The sequence below is a fragment of the Phyllostomus hastatus genome, unplaced genomic scaffold (genome assembly GCF_019186645.2).
Source record: "Phyllostomus hastatus isolate PE091 unplaced genomic scaffold, TTU_PhHast_1.1 phas_scaffold_93, whole genome shotgun sequence".
NCBI classification, from domain to species: Eukaryota; Metazoa; Chordata; class Mammalia; order Chiroptera; family Phyllostomidae; genus Phyllostomus; species Phyllostomus hastatus.
Window position 1 is genome coordinate 44804504 of NW_025334042.1, and position 16835 is coordinate 44821338.

Genomic DNA, 16835 nt, shown 5'->3' on the forward strand with positions numbered 1-16835 from the left:
TCCTTTGAAATCTAGCAAAGTGTATAATAATCTGTTATATTTCATCTTGTTCATAAGGGTGTCGTGAAAAACTTTGCCAAAATGCTATGTCTGCAGCATTTTTGTTTCACAGATATAGGCAGTCTATCAGAAAAGAAAATGCAACTAGCTTATTGAAACCTGTTCTGATTAGCCTATGTTATCTCCCAATACTAATAACTTACTTTTCCAACTTGAACAAAGGATTCATGTTTTGAAATAGTGAAGTTAACCATATCAACATGGATTAGGCTCAATGCACAGACCTAGATGAGATGTTTGGACACAATCCTGAGGGTGATAGAAGGTTGTTGGAACTTCTGAATTGGTATCATATGATGCAGTGATGTTTTAAGAAGAGACATCTGGCAGCAGTGCCTCTAGGAGAAACCTTATGTGAACTTTGAAGTTGCCTGCAATAATCCCAGAATGGGCTGCTGGATTTCTGGGTTAGGCTAATAGCAACAAAGATGGAAGAGAATAAATTTGGATTTAAAGGGAGAAAAAATCCAAAGGAATTATTGTAGGAATAAGGTCAATGAAATAAGTAAGAAAGGAGGAAAGGAAAGGAAAGGAAAGGGAAAGGGAAAGGGAAAGGGAAAGGAAGAAATAAAGAGGAAGGAAGGTACTCTAGGGCTGCCAAACATTTTTCACATCAGTGAATATGCGGGGAAGAATATTAGTTTGGCCAGTGAGTAACTAGGACTGCTGGGGATGGAGGTGACCCAATATCATGGCTCCTTAGGGTAGGGTCTTCTCTTCCCCAAACCCCAACTCTCCCTAACCACAGACCGAAGATATTGGTATCTTCACATGGCTGGGAAGCTACTTGAACATTTCTGCTTTAGAAATAAGTAGTCTTAGCAGTAAAAGGAAAAACAGACTTGCACTAAAATGAGGGCCAACAGTATGGAAAAAACTGTACATATACAAGAAAGCAAACATTTGGATCTATATATAATTCTGAACACAGAAGTGAAATATGGCTTAGACACTTGGAAGAAAGCTAATTAGCATCAGGGTTAATTCCAAACAGGACAGCCCAGGACACCAAGCCACTACCTGTGTTATAGTGACACAATAAAAGAAGGGCAGTGGTTGTGTAGGCCTGATTTGGGCCAGGAAATAGGCAGCACCTGCTAGCCAGGTTGGAGGGAGCTGCAGACCACACCTGCAGAGGCACTGGGCAGAACCTAAGTATAGACAAAGGAGGAACAAAGGAGGGAATTTTGGTTGTGTGTGAATATGGAAATCTAAGCCCATTAATCTAAGCCTGCTAGAAAATTTATAAAGTTCTGCCCATTTTTTGCTCCTTATTGATGTATTACATTTCACTGAGTTAATACATTAAGTAGTTTTGTAGTCCTGATACCTCACCTGCACACCTAATTTGCATTGCTGCAGGAGGAAATTATAGACTGGGAAAATGCAAGAGCTTTCAATGCATAATTCCCTGTAATAATTGAAGATGTTCAGTTATAGAAAATTAAAAGGTGTTCCTTCTTTCTTCAGTAAACTTAATAACAGGGTGAAAATGAGAACCCACCAGCAAAGTCATGCAATTCTGCTATAAAAACAGGAATGAATGGCTCTTTGAAAAATAATGGAACCCACACATTTCTCCCAATGATTGTCAGCAGGACAACCATGAGCGTGATTCCAGGGGGCATCCCTCTTTCACATTGGAGTATGTGTGAATGGTGCTCCCTGGAGTCAGGGTGCACAGCCCGTGTGGCCTTATGTGGCAGCTCACAGAGAGACCTGGGGCTTTCACCCATGCCAGCAGGTGCATATCTGCATTGACCCGAGACATTCATCACCAGCCCAACCACACTCCCTTCCCCAGCCAAGCTGGGTCAGTATTCTTTAATCCCGATTTACCATTTTATTCCAGTTCAGATCTACCCCATTCTCTGCATGGCTTCCCTCTGGACCTCTGTAACAAGCCAAAACACATCCTTTTGGCTCATTTGTTTCAGTCATTCTGTGACCTTTCTAAAGCTACTTGCTGCTCTCACTGTCATGCTCCTTGTTCTAGTTAAATAGAAAAAAACAACAGCCACACAAGGCAGGAAACTCTGGCGTCCTCCCAGTGGTTGGTGCAGGCTTCAGTTTTGGCACTTGCCACACAGCACTGTAAACATTTGTTTACATTTCTGACTCTGTGATTCATTGTGAGCTTGATGAAAGTCAGAATGATGCTTCTTTGAGCCATAGGTCTAGCAGGTGCCTGGCACATGGTAAGTCTTTTTTTAATGTTTGGTAAGGAGGTAAGTACATGAATAGATTATTTTTCTTAGATTTGAGCATGGTGGCCTCATTTTGAGCATATAGTGTAAAGATGATTCTTTTCTCTGTTATGCACAATGCCTGCATCTGTTGGCCTTTCATAAGTCTCCCTGGGTGAGGGTAGGAGAGGCTGCTACGTCTTCACCAGAAATTTCTGAGTCTTTTGTTTATCCCTGTGCAGGTGGGGAAGTGGAAGGACAAGTCCCTGCAGATGAAGTACTACTTGTGGCCCCGAATGTGCCCCGAGACGGAAGAGCAGGAGGATGACCACCTGAGCATTGTAACGCTGGAGGAGGCTCCATTTGTTATTGTGGAAAGTGTGGACCCTCTGAGTGGAACCTGCATGAGGAACACAGTCCCCTGCCAAAAACGCATAGTCTCTGAGTACGGCACCTTCCCCAGTGGCTTTGGGTGGCATAGGATAGTAGGATTTGACCCAGCCGTAACACCAGGCTGGCCTGGGACCTGAAGCATATAATGAGTTGAGCACTGTGTCTGATTTTCAGTTGCCCTTGAGCAATGGGACTACTAGCAGCCCTGTAGTCGGATGCCTGGTCCTGTGCAGATCATGACCTGGGAGAATTTCTGCTAATTATACTAATATTTCTTTGGCCTTGCCTGTTCTCAATGACGAGGACCTCCAATTTATGGAGATTCAAGTTTACCTTGGTATTGAAATATATTTTAGGGGGCCAGCTTGTCCTGAAATTTTGAGATTCAGAAACATCATAGAAGTCAGGATAACGGTTCTTTCTGGTGAGGGTGGGACGTGCCTGAAAGGGAGAGTGAGAGGCCTCTAAGGTGCTGACAGCTTTTCTGTGTCTGGATTTGAGTTCTGCTTAAATGTGTGGGTTCAGTGCATAAAAATTCATCCAACTGAACCCTTAGGATATGTGCACTTTCCTGATGTAATTATACTTCAAAGGAGCGTGAAAAATTGTGAGAAAACCTGGCTTACTGCAATGAGCTAATGAGAGAATTGCAGTTCTGTGGTCTGATGTAATCCCTTACTTAGGTCTGATATAAATTGTGCTGAGCTGTGAATGGGTTTGAAGTTTTACTGGCAAAGGGTACTATTTTGCTTCTTATATAAAGCCTTATATTTTTGTTTGTTTGTTTGTTGTTTCTTTAACTGCTTAGGAATAAAACAGATGAGGAGCCTGGTTACATCAAAAAATGCTGCAAGGGGTTCTGTATTGACATCCTTAAGAAAATTTCCAAATCTGTGAAGTTCACCTATGATCTTTACCTGGTTACCAATGGCAAGCATGGGAAGAAAATCAATGGAACTTGGAATGGTATGATTGGAGAGGTGAGTGTCAGGAATGAAGGGTCATTTCCCCTTTTCACTTATTTTTTTCACTTAGGTATTAAAACCACTCATTTTATAAATCTTAGAAAATAGTAAATAGAATATACTGTTTCCACTGTACAAAGAAAACCACTGTAGGGCTGTGAAGTATTTCCCTTGTGGCAGACCCTTCCCTTTCTGAATGTTCTTTTTTTTTAATCTTTACTATATTTTTTTCTATTACCATTTAGACCCCTTATAGCTCTCAATCCCCAGCAATCACCACACTGTTGACCATGTCCAGGACTCCTTTTACCTTTTCGCTCAATCCCTCCACTGGTGACCCTGACTGGTGTAACTCAGTGGGTTGGGTGTCACTCCACGAACCGAAAGGTCACCAGTTCAATTCCTGGTCAGGGCACATGCCTGGGTTGCAGACCAGGTTCCAAACTGGGGGCTTGTGAGAGGCAACCAATCAATGTTTATCTCACACATCAATGCTTCTCTCCCTCTGTTTCTCCCTCCTTTCCCCTCTCTCTAAACATAAATAAATAAATCTTCCTGAATGCTGTAATTGGAGCATTGTGCCTCTCTCCCCAGGTGGTCATGAAGAGGGCCTACATGGCGGTGGGGTCGCTGACCATCAACGAGGAGCGATCTGAAGTGGTTGACTTCTCTGTGCCCTTCATAGAGACTGGCATCAGTGTCATGGTGTCACGCAGCAATGGGACTGTCTCACCTTCTGCCTTCTTAGGTACGAGATGGGCTTGTAGGTGTGAAGGAAGTAGACATAAAGGCAGGTAGATGGAATGAGGCACAGCACATGGCCAGGTTCTTTCAGCCAGGAGGTGGTTTGCTACAAGCTTAGCTCAGCCAGGATTTCATTTTGGGGGCTTCAAAATTTATTATTCGTCAACATGAACATTGAAGAGCACCTCCCCCCACCGCCGCCGAATAAAAAGGCATGATACCTTATAAGAAACAGTTCTGGACTTTAGTCCCATTCTTGCATTATCCTGGGACTCAGTTTCCTCAACCATAGAAGAAGACATTTCAACAACCTGATCTTTGAAGCTGCTTCCTGCTTTAGTAATTTCTAATTGTGAATATCATTGACATACCTATGATTTTAAATGTTCTTCAAGAATTGAGCTCAGTCCTACCTATAAAGGGTCTCTGTGTTCACATGGATTTTCTGAGGCTTTCTCAGATAAAGCTACTCTGTTTCTTGTCCACACCCTACTCCATCCTGTCGCACAGCACTCAGTACTTGCCCACTCTCCAGCATTGCTTAGGTGTCAAAAGCCTTAGGTATGCTGTAAGGCTGGGTGAGACGAGGCCAAGATTTTGATCAGATAAGCTCTTTTGTAAGCTCAGATCCCATATTGTTTCAGAGGCTATGAGAGAAAGAGTTTGGAAATTAAAATGTCATCTTGAAAACAGAGCATGGGGCTAGGAGACAGGAAGCCTGGGTTGGAACAAACCTGTAAGCCCTTGGGCAAGTCACAGTTTCTTTCAGAGACACCAGCTTTTTTTATGAGGATATTGGATGTGACTAATATTTCTTTTAACTCTATGCAAGGGTTGGCGGGGAGCGGGGGTGGGAATTATTCAATTAATACAGTATAAATTGATGTTAGTGGTTCCAAAGACTATTTCTATAATCTACTCAGGTTTTTCAGCCAACCTTCTTTCTCATAGTGAAGCAAATTCTGCCTCTGCCAATTTTATATGAAATGTTATTAGATAGCACACACTTAACACAGGCATTAATCCTCATAGCAGCTTTATGTATTTTATTTGTATTTTCCTTTACAAGGATAATTGGAACATTAAGATACACAAACAAAACTGCAATCTGTGCCCTGGCTGATGTGGCTCAGTGGATTGAGTGCCAGCCTGGCAACCAAAGGGTTGCCGGTTCGATTCCCAGTCTGGGGCATATGCCTGGGCTGTGGGCCAGGTCCCCAGTGTGGGGCACGTGAGAGGCAACCACATGTTAATGTTTCCCCCTCCTTCCCCCTCTCTAAAAATAAATTTAAAATCTTAAAAAAAAAAAACCCTGCATTCTGATTCTAACCCTGTTGGCAGGAATCTAACCTTAGCTTCTGAACTGGAAGAGCCAGTGATAAACTGGGATAGTCCTAGAACGACATAGAAATGCCGGGCATTTGTGTGTTTGTATTTGGAGAAGGATCAGTTAGTTAATTATAGGGGTAAGAGAAGACAATATTTATTGAACACCTACTACGTGATGTGTCAGGCATTATTGTATAAACTTTGACTATGTGATCTCATTGATGCTATCATTATACCCATTTTATGGCCTAAGAAGTGAACCTCAGGTTACGCAGTTTTCCAACAGTCTCTCAACTAGTACCAGGCAGAGCCAGAATTAAAGCCCAGATGTGGTTGCCATCAGAGCCTGTGTTCTGATACACAGTTTGAGGTCTGAAATGTGGTGGTCAGAAACGAAGATGTGATAGCATACAATGGGAAAGCACAAACTTTTGTCCTCAGTGGACCTCTTCATAACCTGGCCTTGCCACTTTCTGAGTTTGAACTTGAAAAGGACCTTGACCTCTGAGTCTTAGTTTACTGCTCTGTTAAACAAATATGGTAGTCTCCTGATGAAAGAGCCATTACAAGGATTGTATAAAATATGTGGGGAAAGCACTTTCTAAATTGTAAAGACCAATGCAATTTGGGGAGGGGGTGGGAGGGGGTAAGGTTATATACAGAAGGTTTCCTTAGGCTTAAGGGGGGGAAAGAAAGCATAGAGAAAATACTTTCACTCAGCTATTCCCCAATCCTAAACAAACGTGAAATCAGGGTAGGATTGCAGTCAGTTAGAGCCAACAGGGAGAGGTGTTCTCCACTCTACTGCCTAAGGCATTGACTTATATCCTCCACCCTCCCATCTGTGGCTGCCACCGAAAGGTTTTGCCTTTCACTGTTGGCATGTGCCTTATCAAAGGCCTTTTAAGTTGATTAAGTGACCAGGCTTATATAATTCCCTTGGGAGTTCATAAGTAAAGATTTCAAGAAAGAAAATATTTTCTAATTTTCAGCCATTTTTCCCCTTTTCAACTTTATCTTTATAAATGATTTGGAAAATGAGAAAGCAGCATGTTAATTCACTTAGTTATGATTTTACAATGTGATATGGCAGCTAAAAAGGACAGAACTATTTTGAGACACAATGGAGGAAGCATCGTACCATGGGACAGAATAGCAATTGTCCCTTTTTATGGAGAGATGGCTCCTGGAATATAGTGTTCAATTTCTGGACACCTCTAAGCCAGAGAGATTTAGATCAACTGGAAGGAGTTCAGCAAAAATGATTAAAGAAATTAAAGAAAGCATTGTGGAACATTATTTTTCTCTTGCCTGATCTTGTCCGCCTGAGCTTGTCCCATCGCCCATGTGACCTGCTGACAGGGACTAGCTTATCGTTGTTCAGTTAATTATAGCCAGTGTGTTTCCTTACCCACTGTTGTAGGTACTGATATTCAGTGCAGGTGTATTTTTTAACACTGACTTAAATTCTCATACCCTAATGATGTCTAAGAAAATATATACATTTCTATGGGCCAGAAAAGCAAATGTAGGAAAATTTAAGAGAAGTGAGGGAAAGGAGATATTCATTGTACGTAATGATTAGAGAACCAATACCTGCCTGAAATGCTGTTGAGGATGAATTTGGCTGTAAGGCTCAGCAGCATTAGTGAAAGCTTTTCCGGGTCTCCACTGTGTGTTGTAACCATGTAGATGAGACCACAAACCAAGAATCAGTCCAATATGATCCATTGACTCCATTGCTTATTGCAGTTCTACCACTTACCAAAAGACCCAGATACTGGTCCAATGGCAGAAACTGTCTCTACAGTCTCAAAAGTTCACGGGCAAGAAGCTCTCCTTTTTACGTGTTGGAATGGAAATAAACCTTGACATAGATGCTCAGACACAGCCTCCTACTCCTCCCCAACCCAGGCCCTGGCTGTCTGAAGGGAGGTATACACCTGTCATTGGTTTCCCCCAAAAATACATGTTACATGAGTGAGTACATATGTAAATTAATTAGAACCTCTTTGTGCTCTGTTTTAACCTTGAGCACTGTTTTTTTTCTTCCCTCCCCAGAGCCCTTCAGCGCTGATGTCTGGGTTATGATGTTTGTGATGCTGCTCATTGTCTCGGCCGTGGCTGTCTTTGTCTTTGAGTACTTCAGCCCTGTGGGTTATAACAGGTGCCTCGCGGACGGCAGAGGTAAGGCCCTCACAACCATTGCATTTCAGCAGTTTTCTAGTTCTCAGTCTGCACCCTTCATTCGCCATCTGCCTCCTCTTAATTTACCCATTTGTGGAAATGAACCTTCAGCCTTCTTTGTCACCAGCTTGATCATTCACTAGAAATACCCCAGAGAAGAGATTAGTTTGAATCTCTGTGTCCCCTCCTTGGCTCAAGCCTGATGTCAAACCCAGTTCCACCCCTAGGAAAATGAGAAGAAAGCTGACAGGAGATGCATGTCAAATAGCACATACATGTAAGAGGAAACTATTTGATAACCTTAGGCTAAGAGCAATCCGTCTGATCAGAGGGACTAACAAGTCAGACTATACCCAAAAATTAAGAATAAGGAAAAATAGGCTACCCCAAGAGACAGAAGGATAGTTGTGGCTGAAAGAGTTTGCCCTGGCTGGTGTGGCTCAGTTGATTGGACTGTCATCCCTTACACCAAAAGGTTGGGGGTTCAATTCCCAGTTGCAGGTTTGATCCCCTGTCAGGGCACATATGGGAGGCAACCAGTCAATATTTCTCTCTCACATCAATATTCCTCTATGTCTCTCTATAAAATTAATAAATGTATTATTAAATCTTTAAAAAGTGTAGCCAAAGGATCACCACCGAGGTACAACATTTCTAAAGCATGTGTCCTGCTCTCACCCTCTGCCAGTTGGCCATCTGACATACAGTGGCCAGGAGATGATAATTCTCACCCAGAGTGCCACTGGGGGCAGTCCAATTTCCTGACCATGTAGGTTCAGGAATATGAAGGCCGCCCATGTGTTTGAGGAATTATGATATTTCACAAAAAGTTCACTAGCTTTATGAAGGGGGCATGGGATCCTTATTATTAGGTCTTCTAAAACTTCCTGAGAAGTCCAGGGTTAGAAAACATTATACCTTTTGTAAGTCTTCTCCCATCCAGAATGTGAGCTTTATCCTGGAATTATGCTTCCTGATGAAACATTCTTAGATTCTTAACCCTAGCAACACATAAGAATTATCTATAAAATACTTAAAAAACAAAGGTGCATGGACATCACTTTTGAATATTCTGATTCACTAGGTCCAGAGTGGGGCTTGGACCATTGTATATTTCAAAATAGTGGTTCCGTACCTCAGTTGCATGTTAAAATAACTATCTACCCCACACCAATTTAAAAAGAATCTCTAGAGGCTGTTGTATTTTATAAAGGCTCCTCTAGGGCTTCTGTTGACTTCACAGTCCATGCTGCGAACCACCACTGCACTGAAGTATTTCCAGGTGCAGACCTACCTTCTTATTTAGTGTGTGAGTTCTGGGTGGAGGTTTGGATGTCTCCACAACATGATATAATGGGAGCTTTCTGCCTGTGCCAAAGGGTCATCCAAAAGCCATGACCTGCTCCCTGCCCCGATGGGCACCAGTAACAAGTGAAACATCTGAGAAGTTCACGAGCACATACATGCATTGGCAACGTCAAGAACTGAAGTTAGTGTGCTCCCTCCCCTGTTTTTGGAGAAGATCAAGGAGGCCTAAATTCAGAGCCAGGGCTTACTGTGTAATTACTCACTTTACCAAATGATGCTTGTCTTCATGAAGGAATACAACATGAGACCACTTTAAATATCAAGTCTCCTTGAGGCATTTTACAATGTATGAAACTTTGATTTATAAACATCTTTTTAGTTACACATCTGTTCTGTGAAATAAGGTCCACACACACAGATGTGTGTGCACAGTTAGATACCAGGCTCGACATGTGTAGTCACCGATGATTTAGGTGGCTGAGCAGATGCTATCAGGATCACAGATAGTGTCGTAAGACCTGTGCTAATGTGTTGTAAAACTGTGCAGGCAGATGTTCATTTCTGCAGTGGAGGGGCTACATGCAGTCCCAGACATCAGGCAAGCTATCGTTATCGTCAGGCAGAGAAAGCAGTAAAGTCGCAAGAAGATTATCGGCAGAAGTCTTGACATTATCTGTGTGCGGCTGGTGGGAGGAAGGTCAGAGACAGCCTTCCTCCCTGCCCACAGATACGTGTGGCGAAGCCAGGGGTTTACGACGACCTGTCTGGGCTTCCTGCTACTGTAGGAAACCAATCAGGAAGTTTGGCATTAGAATGGGGTCAGAGTTGTCCTTGAAATACTCAGTGCTAAATGCTAGATGCTAAAGAAAAATCATGATAAAACACATTGAAAGCCAATCAGCATTGGTGTGAATAAAATTGGAGGAGGTCTATGGCAATGGTAGAAAAAGACCCCACACAGTTCTTGCTGATATTATTTGAAGTGGAAATACTTTTTCGGTAGGTACAGATATAAATTTTAGGGACAGTGGGGTTAGGGAAGTGTGTGAGCTATAATGGTGTAGTTGCCTTTGTTACTCTGATTTGATATGATCTTGGGGGGTCTAGATCTTGGGGGCCCCAGTGCCCTCTCTGAGTCATGCCCATTAGTTGGAACAGGATTCCACACACATCCCAGGCCTCTGGTTTTTCTCTTAAGAAACTTTCTTATGTCTTCCTGGGGGTCCCCAGAGAAGAGAGACACAAGCTCTCAACTTGAGAAGCTTTCTGTGAAAAGGCTGGGTTTTAGTTGGAGGGTTTCCTCCTCTGAGCAGGAACTTACCGGCCCGTGTATGTGTGAGTTTCAATAGACCCAGTGACTCTGTCTTAACTTCTGTGTTTGTCTTTTGTTCATTGCAGAGCCAGGGGGCCCGTCTTTTACCATTGGCAAAGCTATTTGGCTACTCTGGGGCCTGGTGTTTAACAACTCCGTACCCGTGCAGAACCCCAAGGGGACCACCTCCAAGATCATGGTGTCAGTGTGGGCCTTCTTTGCCGTCATCTTCCTGGCCAGCTACACTGCCAACTTAGCTGCCTTCATGATCCAAGAGGAGTATGTGGACCAGGTTTCTGGCCTGAGTGACAAAAAGGTAAGAGAACTATTTAAAATTTTCTGTGTTTCCCTCAACCTCACTCTGAACCATACTCAATGTTCTCACATACCTGTTAATTTTTCTAAATCTTTAGAATCCATAGTGCTTTCTTGTGTTTCCTTAATTTGGAGGTGGTCTTAAAGGGAGGCAGGAATCAGTTCTCTGCCTGATTTCAGTAGGTAATATAATTCCCTACTGAAATTATATTTCTTCACATTTGCCTTCTGATTTGTGAAAGGTTGTCACAAGTACACCCTGGGCTGCAAATAAGGGGCTTGGTATGTTAGCAGCTTTCTGAGCACATGGTACCTGTTGTTGGATACATTTGGGTGGCCTATCCACACAGGGCTACTGTTCAATGTGTTATTAGAGGGCCGCCCCGTGCGCCCACACTGAGGGCACTGGCCCATTATGGCCTTCATTTTCCTCCCAAAGGGCTTTGGCTGTGGGCTCCCCCTTTGTGCCTCTGCACACTCGTGTGTTCCCAGGGCTGAGCAGGAGGGTTGTTCTCCTTGTGTCCTGAAGAGAAGTAACTGCTATTTACCTTGATGACTGCCCTGTGTGGTACTGATGAATTGGCTGCCCCCATACCGATTGCAGGCCTCCCTGCTGGCCTCCCTGCTGGCCTGTGCAGTTGAAAGAAGGAAAGTGTCTGCTGGTTTCCATCTTTTCTGGGTGCAGATGTGCAAAACCTGTTCTGAATGCATCTGACTCTCTGGGTCTGCCAGAAGCATCCCGGTTTCCATGGGAGCTCTATCTCCTGAAACATGATAACCAGGTGGTCCCAGACTGGGTTATAGGAGCTATCTTCATGGAGTGTCCAGTAAATAATTCTGGAGACTTTCATTTACAGTAAATTTTCTATTCTGTGTTTCCTTAAAATTTAGGAAATACTGATTTCCCGCTCCTTCCACCATGATGAAGCTATGAAATGTAGGCAGATGTGTATTTAGACCAGATAGGTCAGACAATGAATGATTTATCATCACATGGGTGAGGTTTCCCAGAGATAAAACTTTAAACACTTAGGAAATGGTTTGAGAAGAGTGAAAAAGAGGAACTATTCTCGATGGGGACTTGATTCTGATTTCTCCATCTGCTCATTGCTACTCACCAAGAACATTCAAAAGCATGTGAGGAAAATTAACAAATTTCTTAAGGGAATGAAGAAACTACAAGTTTATATATATTGTACAAAAATGGGCCATTCACTATGTTTACCTCTTCCTGTTATCTCATTCCCTTATTTCTCTTCCTTTTTACTTTATTTTTCTTTATTATTTCAGAAAATATCCTCTCTCTGATATTTCTTGCTCCCTTATTTTTAAGATTTTTAAAACTTCTCTCTTCTAATTCATGATTTATTATGTATTTATTTATATTCATTCATTTATTAACTTATTTTTGAACCTTTCTCACATTGCTCCTTTGTCCACACCCCTCCTTTGTCATTGTCTCCCTTCACCCCTGTTACAACCATTAAATTTTGTGCCTGTTTCTGTGACCTGGGCAGTGGTGGGGCTACAAACAGCTACTTCCTCCGGGCTACGTACTTGGAGGGGGCATGGCTGCGGTGGACCAGGCCCATCCTAAATCATGAATGTGGCAGAAGCATGCTAGATATGTCCCCCCGTGTGGATTTGTCAGCGGTGAGGCAGACCATGTCCTCACATCTGGATATAGCAGAGGCGTGGAGGATCACGTCCCCATGTAGAAAATGGCGGGACCATGTTTCCGTGCAGTAAACAGCATGGCAGAGGTGTGGTGGGTCACAGCCCTTCCTGGGGCTCTGGGCTATAGAGCAGAGAATCTATCATATGTATCACATCATTTCCTTCAAATGTCTCTAAGGATTGCTCAGGACACTATATTTATCTTTCTCAGACCCTCATGGGCCAGCCAGCAACAACTGAATGATCTCCTGTTTGAACTAGCCATAATCGAGATGGAAGGAGATTGTTTTCCTTTCTGGGGTTTGGCAAGACATATTCTAAGCTGCTTAAACCAGCAAGACTTCAACTATCTGTCTTCCACACCATGTTGGTTATGATCTGAAAAGTTGGATCCCGTCAGTTATTTGCTTAAAGAACTTAAGTGGCTCTATTGCTTATAGAATAAAGATGATTCTTTTCATATGTGCTTTTACAGATGATTCCCCATCTGCTCCAGCTCTTCAGTCTCATCAGCCGGTGCTTAAATTCTTGCATCCTACAATTCTAGGCATCCTCGACCCCTTATTCTACCCAACCTTGCCTCCAACTGTGCATCTGCCTAGGATGTTCTTCTCCTCACTTCTCCATTCCCCAAACTCCTACTGAAACCTAGAGACCCAGATTAGAGGTCACTTTATTTGTGGAGCTTTCCTTGGGTCATCTGGGCAGTTAATCATTCTCTCATCTGTCATGGCAATCATTCTTACCTTTATTATAGCACTCGTCTTCCACATTGAACTGTAATAATCTGTAGTTCTGTACCTGAATGTTATCTCCTTCTATCTGGCCATGAGCTCCAATAGGTCAGGCATCATAACTTAGTTATTTTTTTAAAAAGTCCGTGGGGAGAGAGGGTGAGAGGGCATATTCACTTAGAGCCTCTTTGCAGAGCAGCACACTGAGCATTAGAGGCAAAGAAAGCAACAGGAGAGCCAGAACCCTTTAACAGCTGTTGAATTTGAAAATGCTTCAAAAATGGTTATCTCTGATTCATTTCAGAACCTTGCAAATGACAAAATAATAAAGTATGAGCATCCTATCAGAAAGTGTCAACATAATTTACATAATTATAGAAAATATTTTAGTAACTAATGATATAGAACTACATATCGGTGTCAGGAACAGTAATATAAATCAGAGATAAATGTATTTCTGAAAATACATTTAAAATATCAAAATTCTTACTGTTTTTTTTACTTCAAAACACTTAAGGAAAACAAAATCTTGGGGCTGACTTTGCATGAAAAGAAGTACATTCTTGAATTTAGAAAAAGAAAAAGACAAAAAATAGAGTCATGAAAAGAATAATATTGAGAATAGAAATGATGTGATTTTGAAGATTTTTTTCAAAGTAATTAGTTTCATCAAGGAAAATAACATTTAAAATGGAGAGCGATTCTTAAACTTGTTTTAACTGTGACAGATGACATAGCTTCTATTAACTCAGATCAAATGATAAATATTTTAAAATTATGATGGAAGATATTTGCAACCATTACATTTATATATTTTAAAGAAATTATCTTCCTTTTTATAGCAGAAAAATATTCTCATATTTTGTTTACATTAATGTACAAAATCAGAATGTTCAGAGTTAAATTTCTGTGAAAACCTATTATGGGGCTGCTTTTTACTGGATGACAGCCTTTCGCAATAGCACGTTCCTTCAGGGAATTCAGAATTACTCCTCTACTTGCTGTAACTAAATATGGTTGCAAGTTCTAATATTTAGCAGCCCTACTGTGCCTTCTTCCATCAGCTCCTCCAGTGGGAGGAGGATGTAAAGAATCTGGTGGCATCTTTCTTCTCTTAGCAAAGAGCCCACAGCGCTAATTCTCCTTTTTCTCACCTGCCCAGATGGACTTCCCCTTTTGCAGTCTGCCAACCACAGTGTGGGTAGAGAGAGCTTGGCCAGGTGAAAGACGGGACATATTTGCTGGGCACTGGGTATATTAAGTATATTACATATATGTTATATGTATAGTCTTCATACAGGTATGATTACTCCCATTTTACAAATAAGGTCATTGAGACTCTGGGAAGTTTAGTGACTTCCCTAAAGTGTCACATTATCAAGTGACAGAGCCAAGATTTGAGTCCTTGTGTGTTTGGCCTTAAAGTCAATTTGCCAGAGTGTCTCCCTTGTGGCTGATCTGAGACAAAGCTAGGACATAACTAAGGATTGGTATTGACACCCCCTCCCTCACTTTCTCATTTAATGCCCTAGACTCTGTATCAGGTCCACTTAACCCAGCCCTTCCCAGAGCACAGTACGCTACCCCTACTAAGGCTACTGCTATTCCTGCTTCTGTTACTGTTGCTATCACTGATACTAATAACAGCTATCATGATCGTTAACATAACCTCAACAATAATGTTTCTGCTAACATTTTTTCAGCTCCTACAAGTCAGGCATAATGCCAAATACATTACATAGATTACCTTCTGTAATGGTGCTATTAATATCTTCATTTGTGCATGAGAAAAACTGAAGATTAGAGAGGTTAAGTAACTTGCCCTCCTGATGTTCCTGGCCGCCTATTGCCCCTAAACAGTGAGCCCCCTTTCAGAACCAGTGGTGTTTCCAGTTGATCCCCTCTCTGTCTACCCTCCCATCTACCTTGTCAAAGTTTAACAAGTTAGATCCTTTTCCTCTACTAAAAAGTAACTATCTGGTTAATGGGTCCATAATAATTCGAAAGTATTTTTACATTTGCACTTTACATAATGTCCTTCAGAGGCATTACTTTAAACAAAGAATAATGGTGATTTTCAGTGACTAGGCAAGCTAACAGCCCTTAAATTGACTTTGGTCTGCACCTACTGCAACCCTGAGCTTGAAGCCACTGTTGGGGAGTGAAGGAGGGGTGGCAGCAGGAAAAGCAAGGTCAGTTATGAAGTTGAGGCGAAGACGACCTGCAGGGAGGCAAAAGCTGTCCTCTGGCCATCGGACTCCCGAGGTCATGTGGCTCTGTCCTGCTTCACACATTCCTACCACCAGTGGGACTCACACCCATATTATACCTTGCAGTTCTTTCCCGTAAGGAACTAGGAGAATTTTATTAACTTAAGATGTCACAGAGGTACTTATCTAGTTAGTGAGGGAAGCCATCTTTGCCGGCAACATTGGGAGTACAATTAGGACGGATTAGGACAGCCTACTGACAACCAAGTGAGGACCCCATGGCCGTGCTAGGTAATGTGCATTTGGAATTTCTGAGAAGTCCCATTGGTTCTGGAAGTCACCTCATATCCTTTTGGAATATAGGTAGGGTATGACTGATTAATCAACATGCAAACGGATAAGTAAAATAGGCATTTTGGAAGAAAATCAGCATTTTACACCACAACTGCACTGAAATATTTGGATGGTATCTGAGCATGTGTGAGGAAATGGACCATGTTTTCCACTGTACAAATGTGCTTTTCTTGCCCTATTAACTTCAGGCTGAAAGCCAGTGGGAGACAGCTGACCTCAAGCCTGATCTGTCACAACCTGGTCCTGGCCCAGACCATCTTGGTCAGCCCATGGAATACATGGCTGAAAATAGCTTACTAGGCATGACTAACTAGTGGGGGGGCTAGAAATGAGGGCCTGGGCAGGACCTCCAGGTAATTGAGCTAAACAAAAGGGTATTATTTATTGTGTCTGGAGCTGTCAAGCAACTGGCTGTCCTGTAACAGCTGGTCAAGAGCAGGTCTGCAGGAAGTGACAATGAAAGAAAACTCCCAGAACCCTGGGAGTACATGCAGTACAGAACATGTGTGGGTGGGGCAAGGGATGCCTGCCCCTTTGTCTCTTCCTTAGCAGAGCCAATCCGACCCTGTGCATGGATCACTGCCCCAAGTACTGAGGCTCCCTCCTTCCTCCCAGGGTGGCCTCCATCCAGATGGATCCTAGCCCCAGCGCTAGGTCAGTCCAATATCTGTCAGCCAGGGTCACCTATCACCACTTCTCTGGTTTTGTTTGAGAATGAGACTACTTATGTCTCTTCAACAGGCCCTCTTGAACCCTGAATCCAATCTGTCTTGACTGATGCAAGAAGTCCTTACCCTTAGCTCAGCATCCAGTGGAGCTTAGCAGTGATTGTTCCCAGTCCCAGGATGCAGATGCCCTGGTGTTGACTGCAGTGCTCCTGAGGAGCCCCAGAGTCCTCTTTTCTTCCTTTTAGTGCAGCCCTTCACCACGTTCGGCTTCACTTTGCTCTTATCTCCTTGCTTTCTGACGCTCTATGACTTCCCACACAGGATTCCTCACCTCCCAGCTCTGCTATATTGTTGGAGATTGTTGTGGGTTGAATGGTGGCCCCCCAAAGAGAT

General features: G+C 42.7%; 1 protein-coding gene across 1 annotated transcript in view; it reads left to right on the plus strand.

The window, feature by feature from the left end:
• GRIN2B (glutamate ionotropic receptor NMDA type subunit 2B) overlaps nucleotides 1-16835 on the plus strand; it is a 397603-nt gene that overhangs the window by 343809 nt on the left and 36959 nt on the right. Inside the window, exons 5-9 of the mRNA XM_045830156.1 lie at nucleotides 2489-2691; nucleotides 3448-3619; nucleotides 4199-4352; nucleotides 7739-7864; nucleotides 10571-10800. Coding sequence (XP_045686112.1) covers nucleotides 2489-2691; nucleotides 3448-3619; nucleotides 4199-4352; nucleotides 7739-7864; nucleotides 10571-10800 — 885 coding nt within the window. The remainder of the gene's footprint in view (nucleotides 1-2488; nucleotides 2692-3447; nucleotides 3620-4198; nucleotides 4353-7738; nucleotides 7865-10570; nucleotides 10801-16835) is intronic.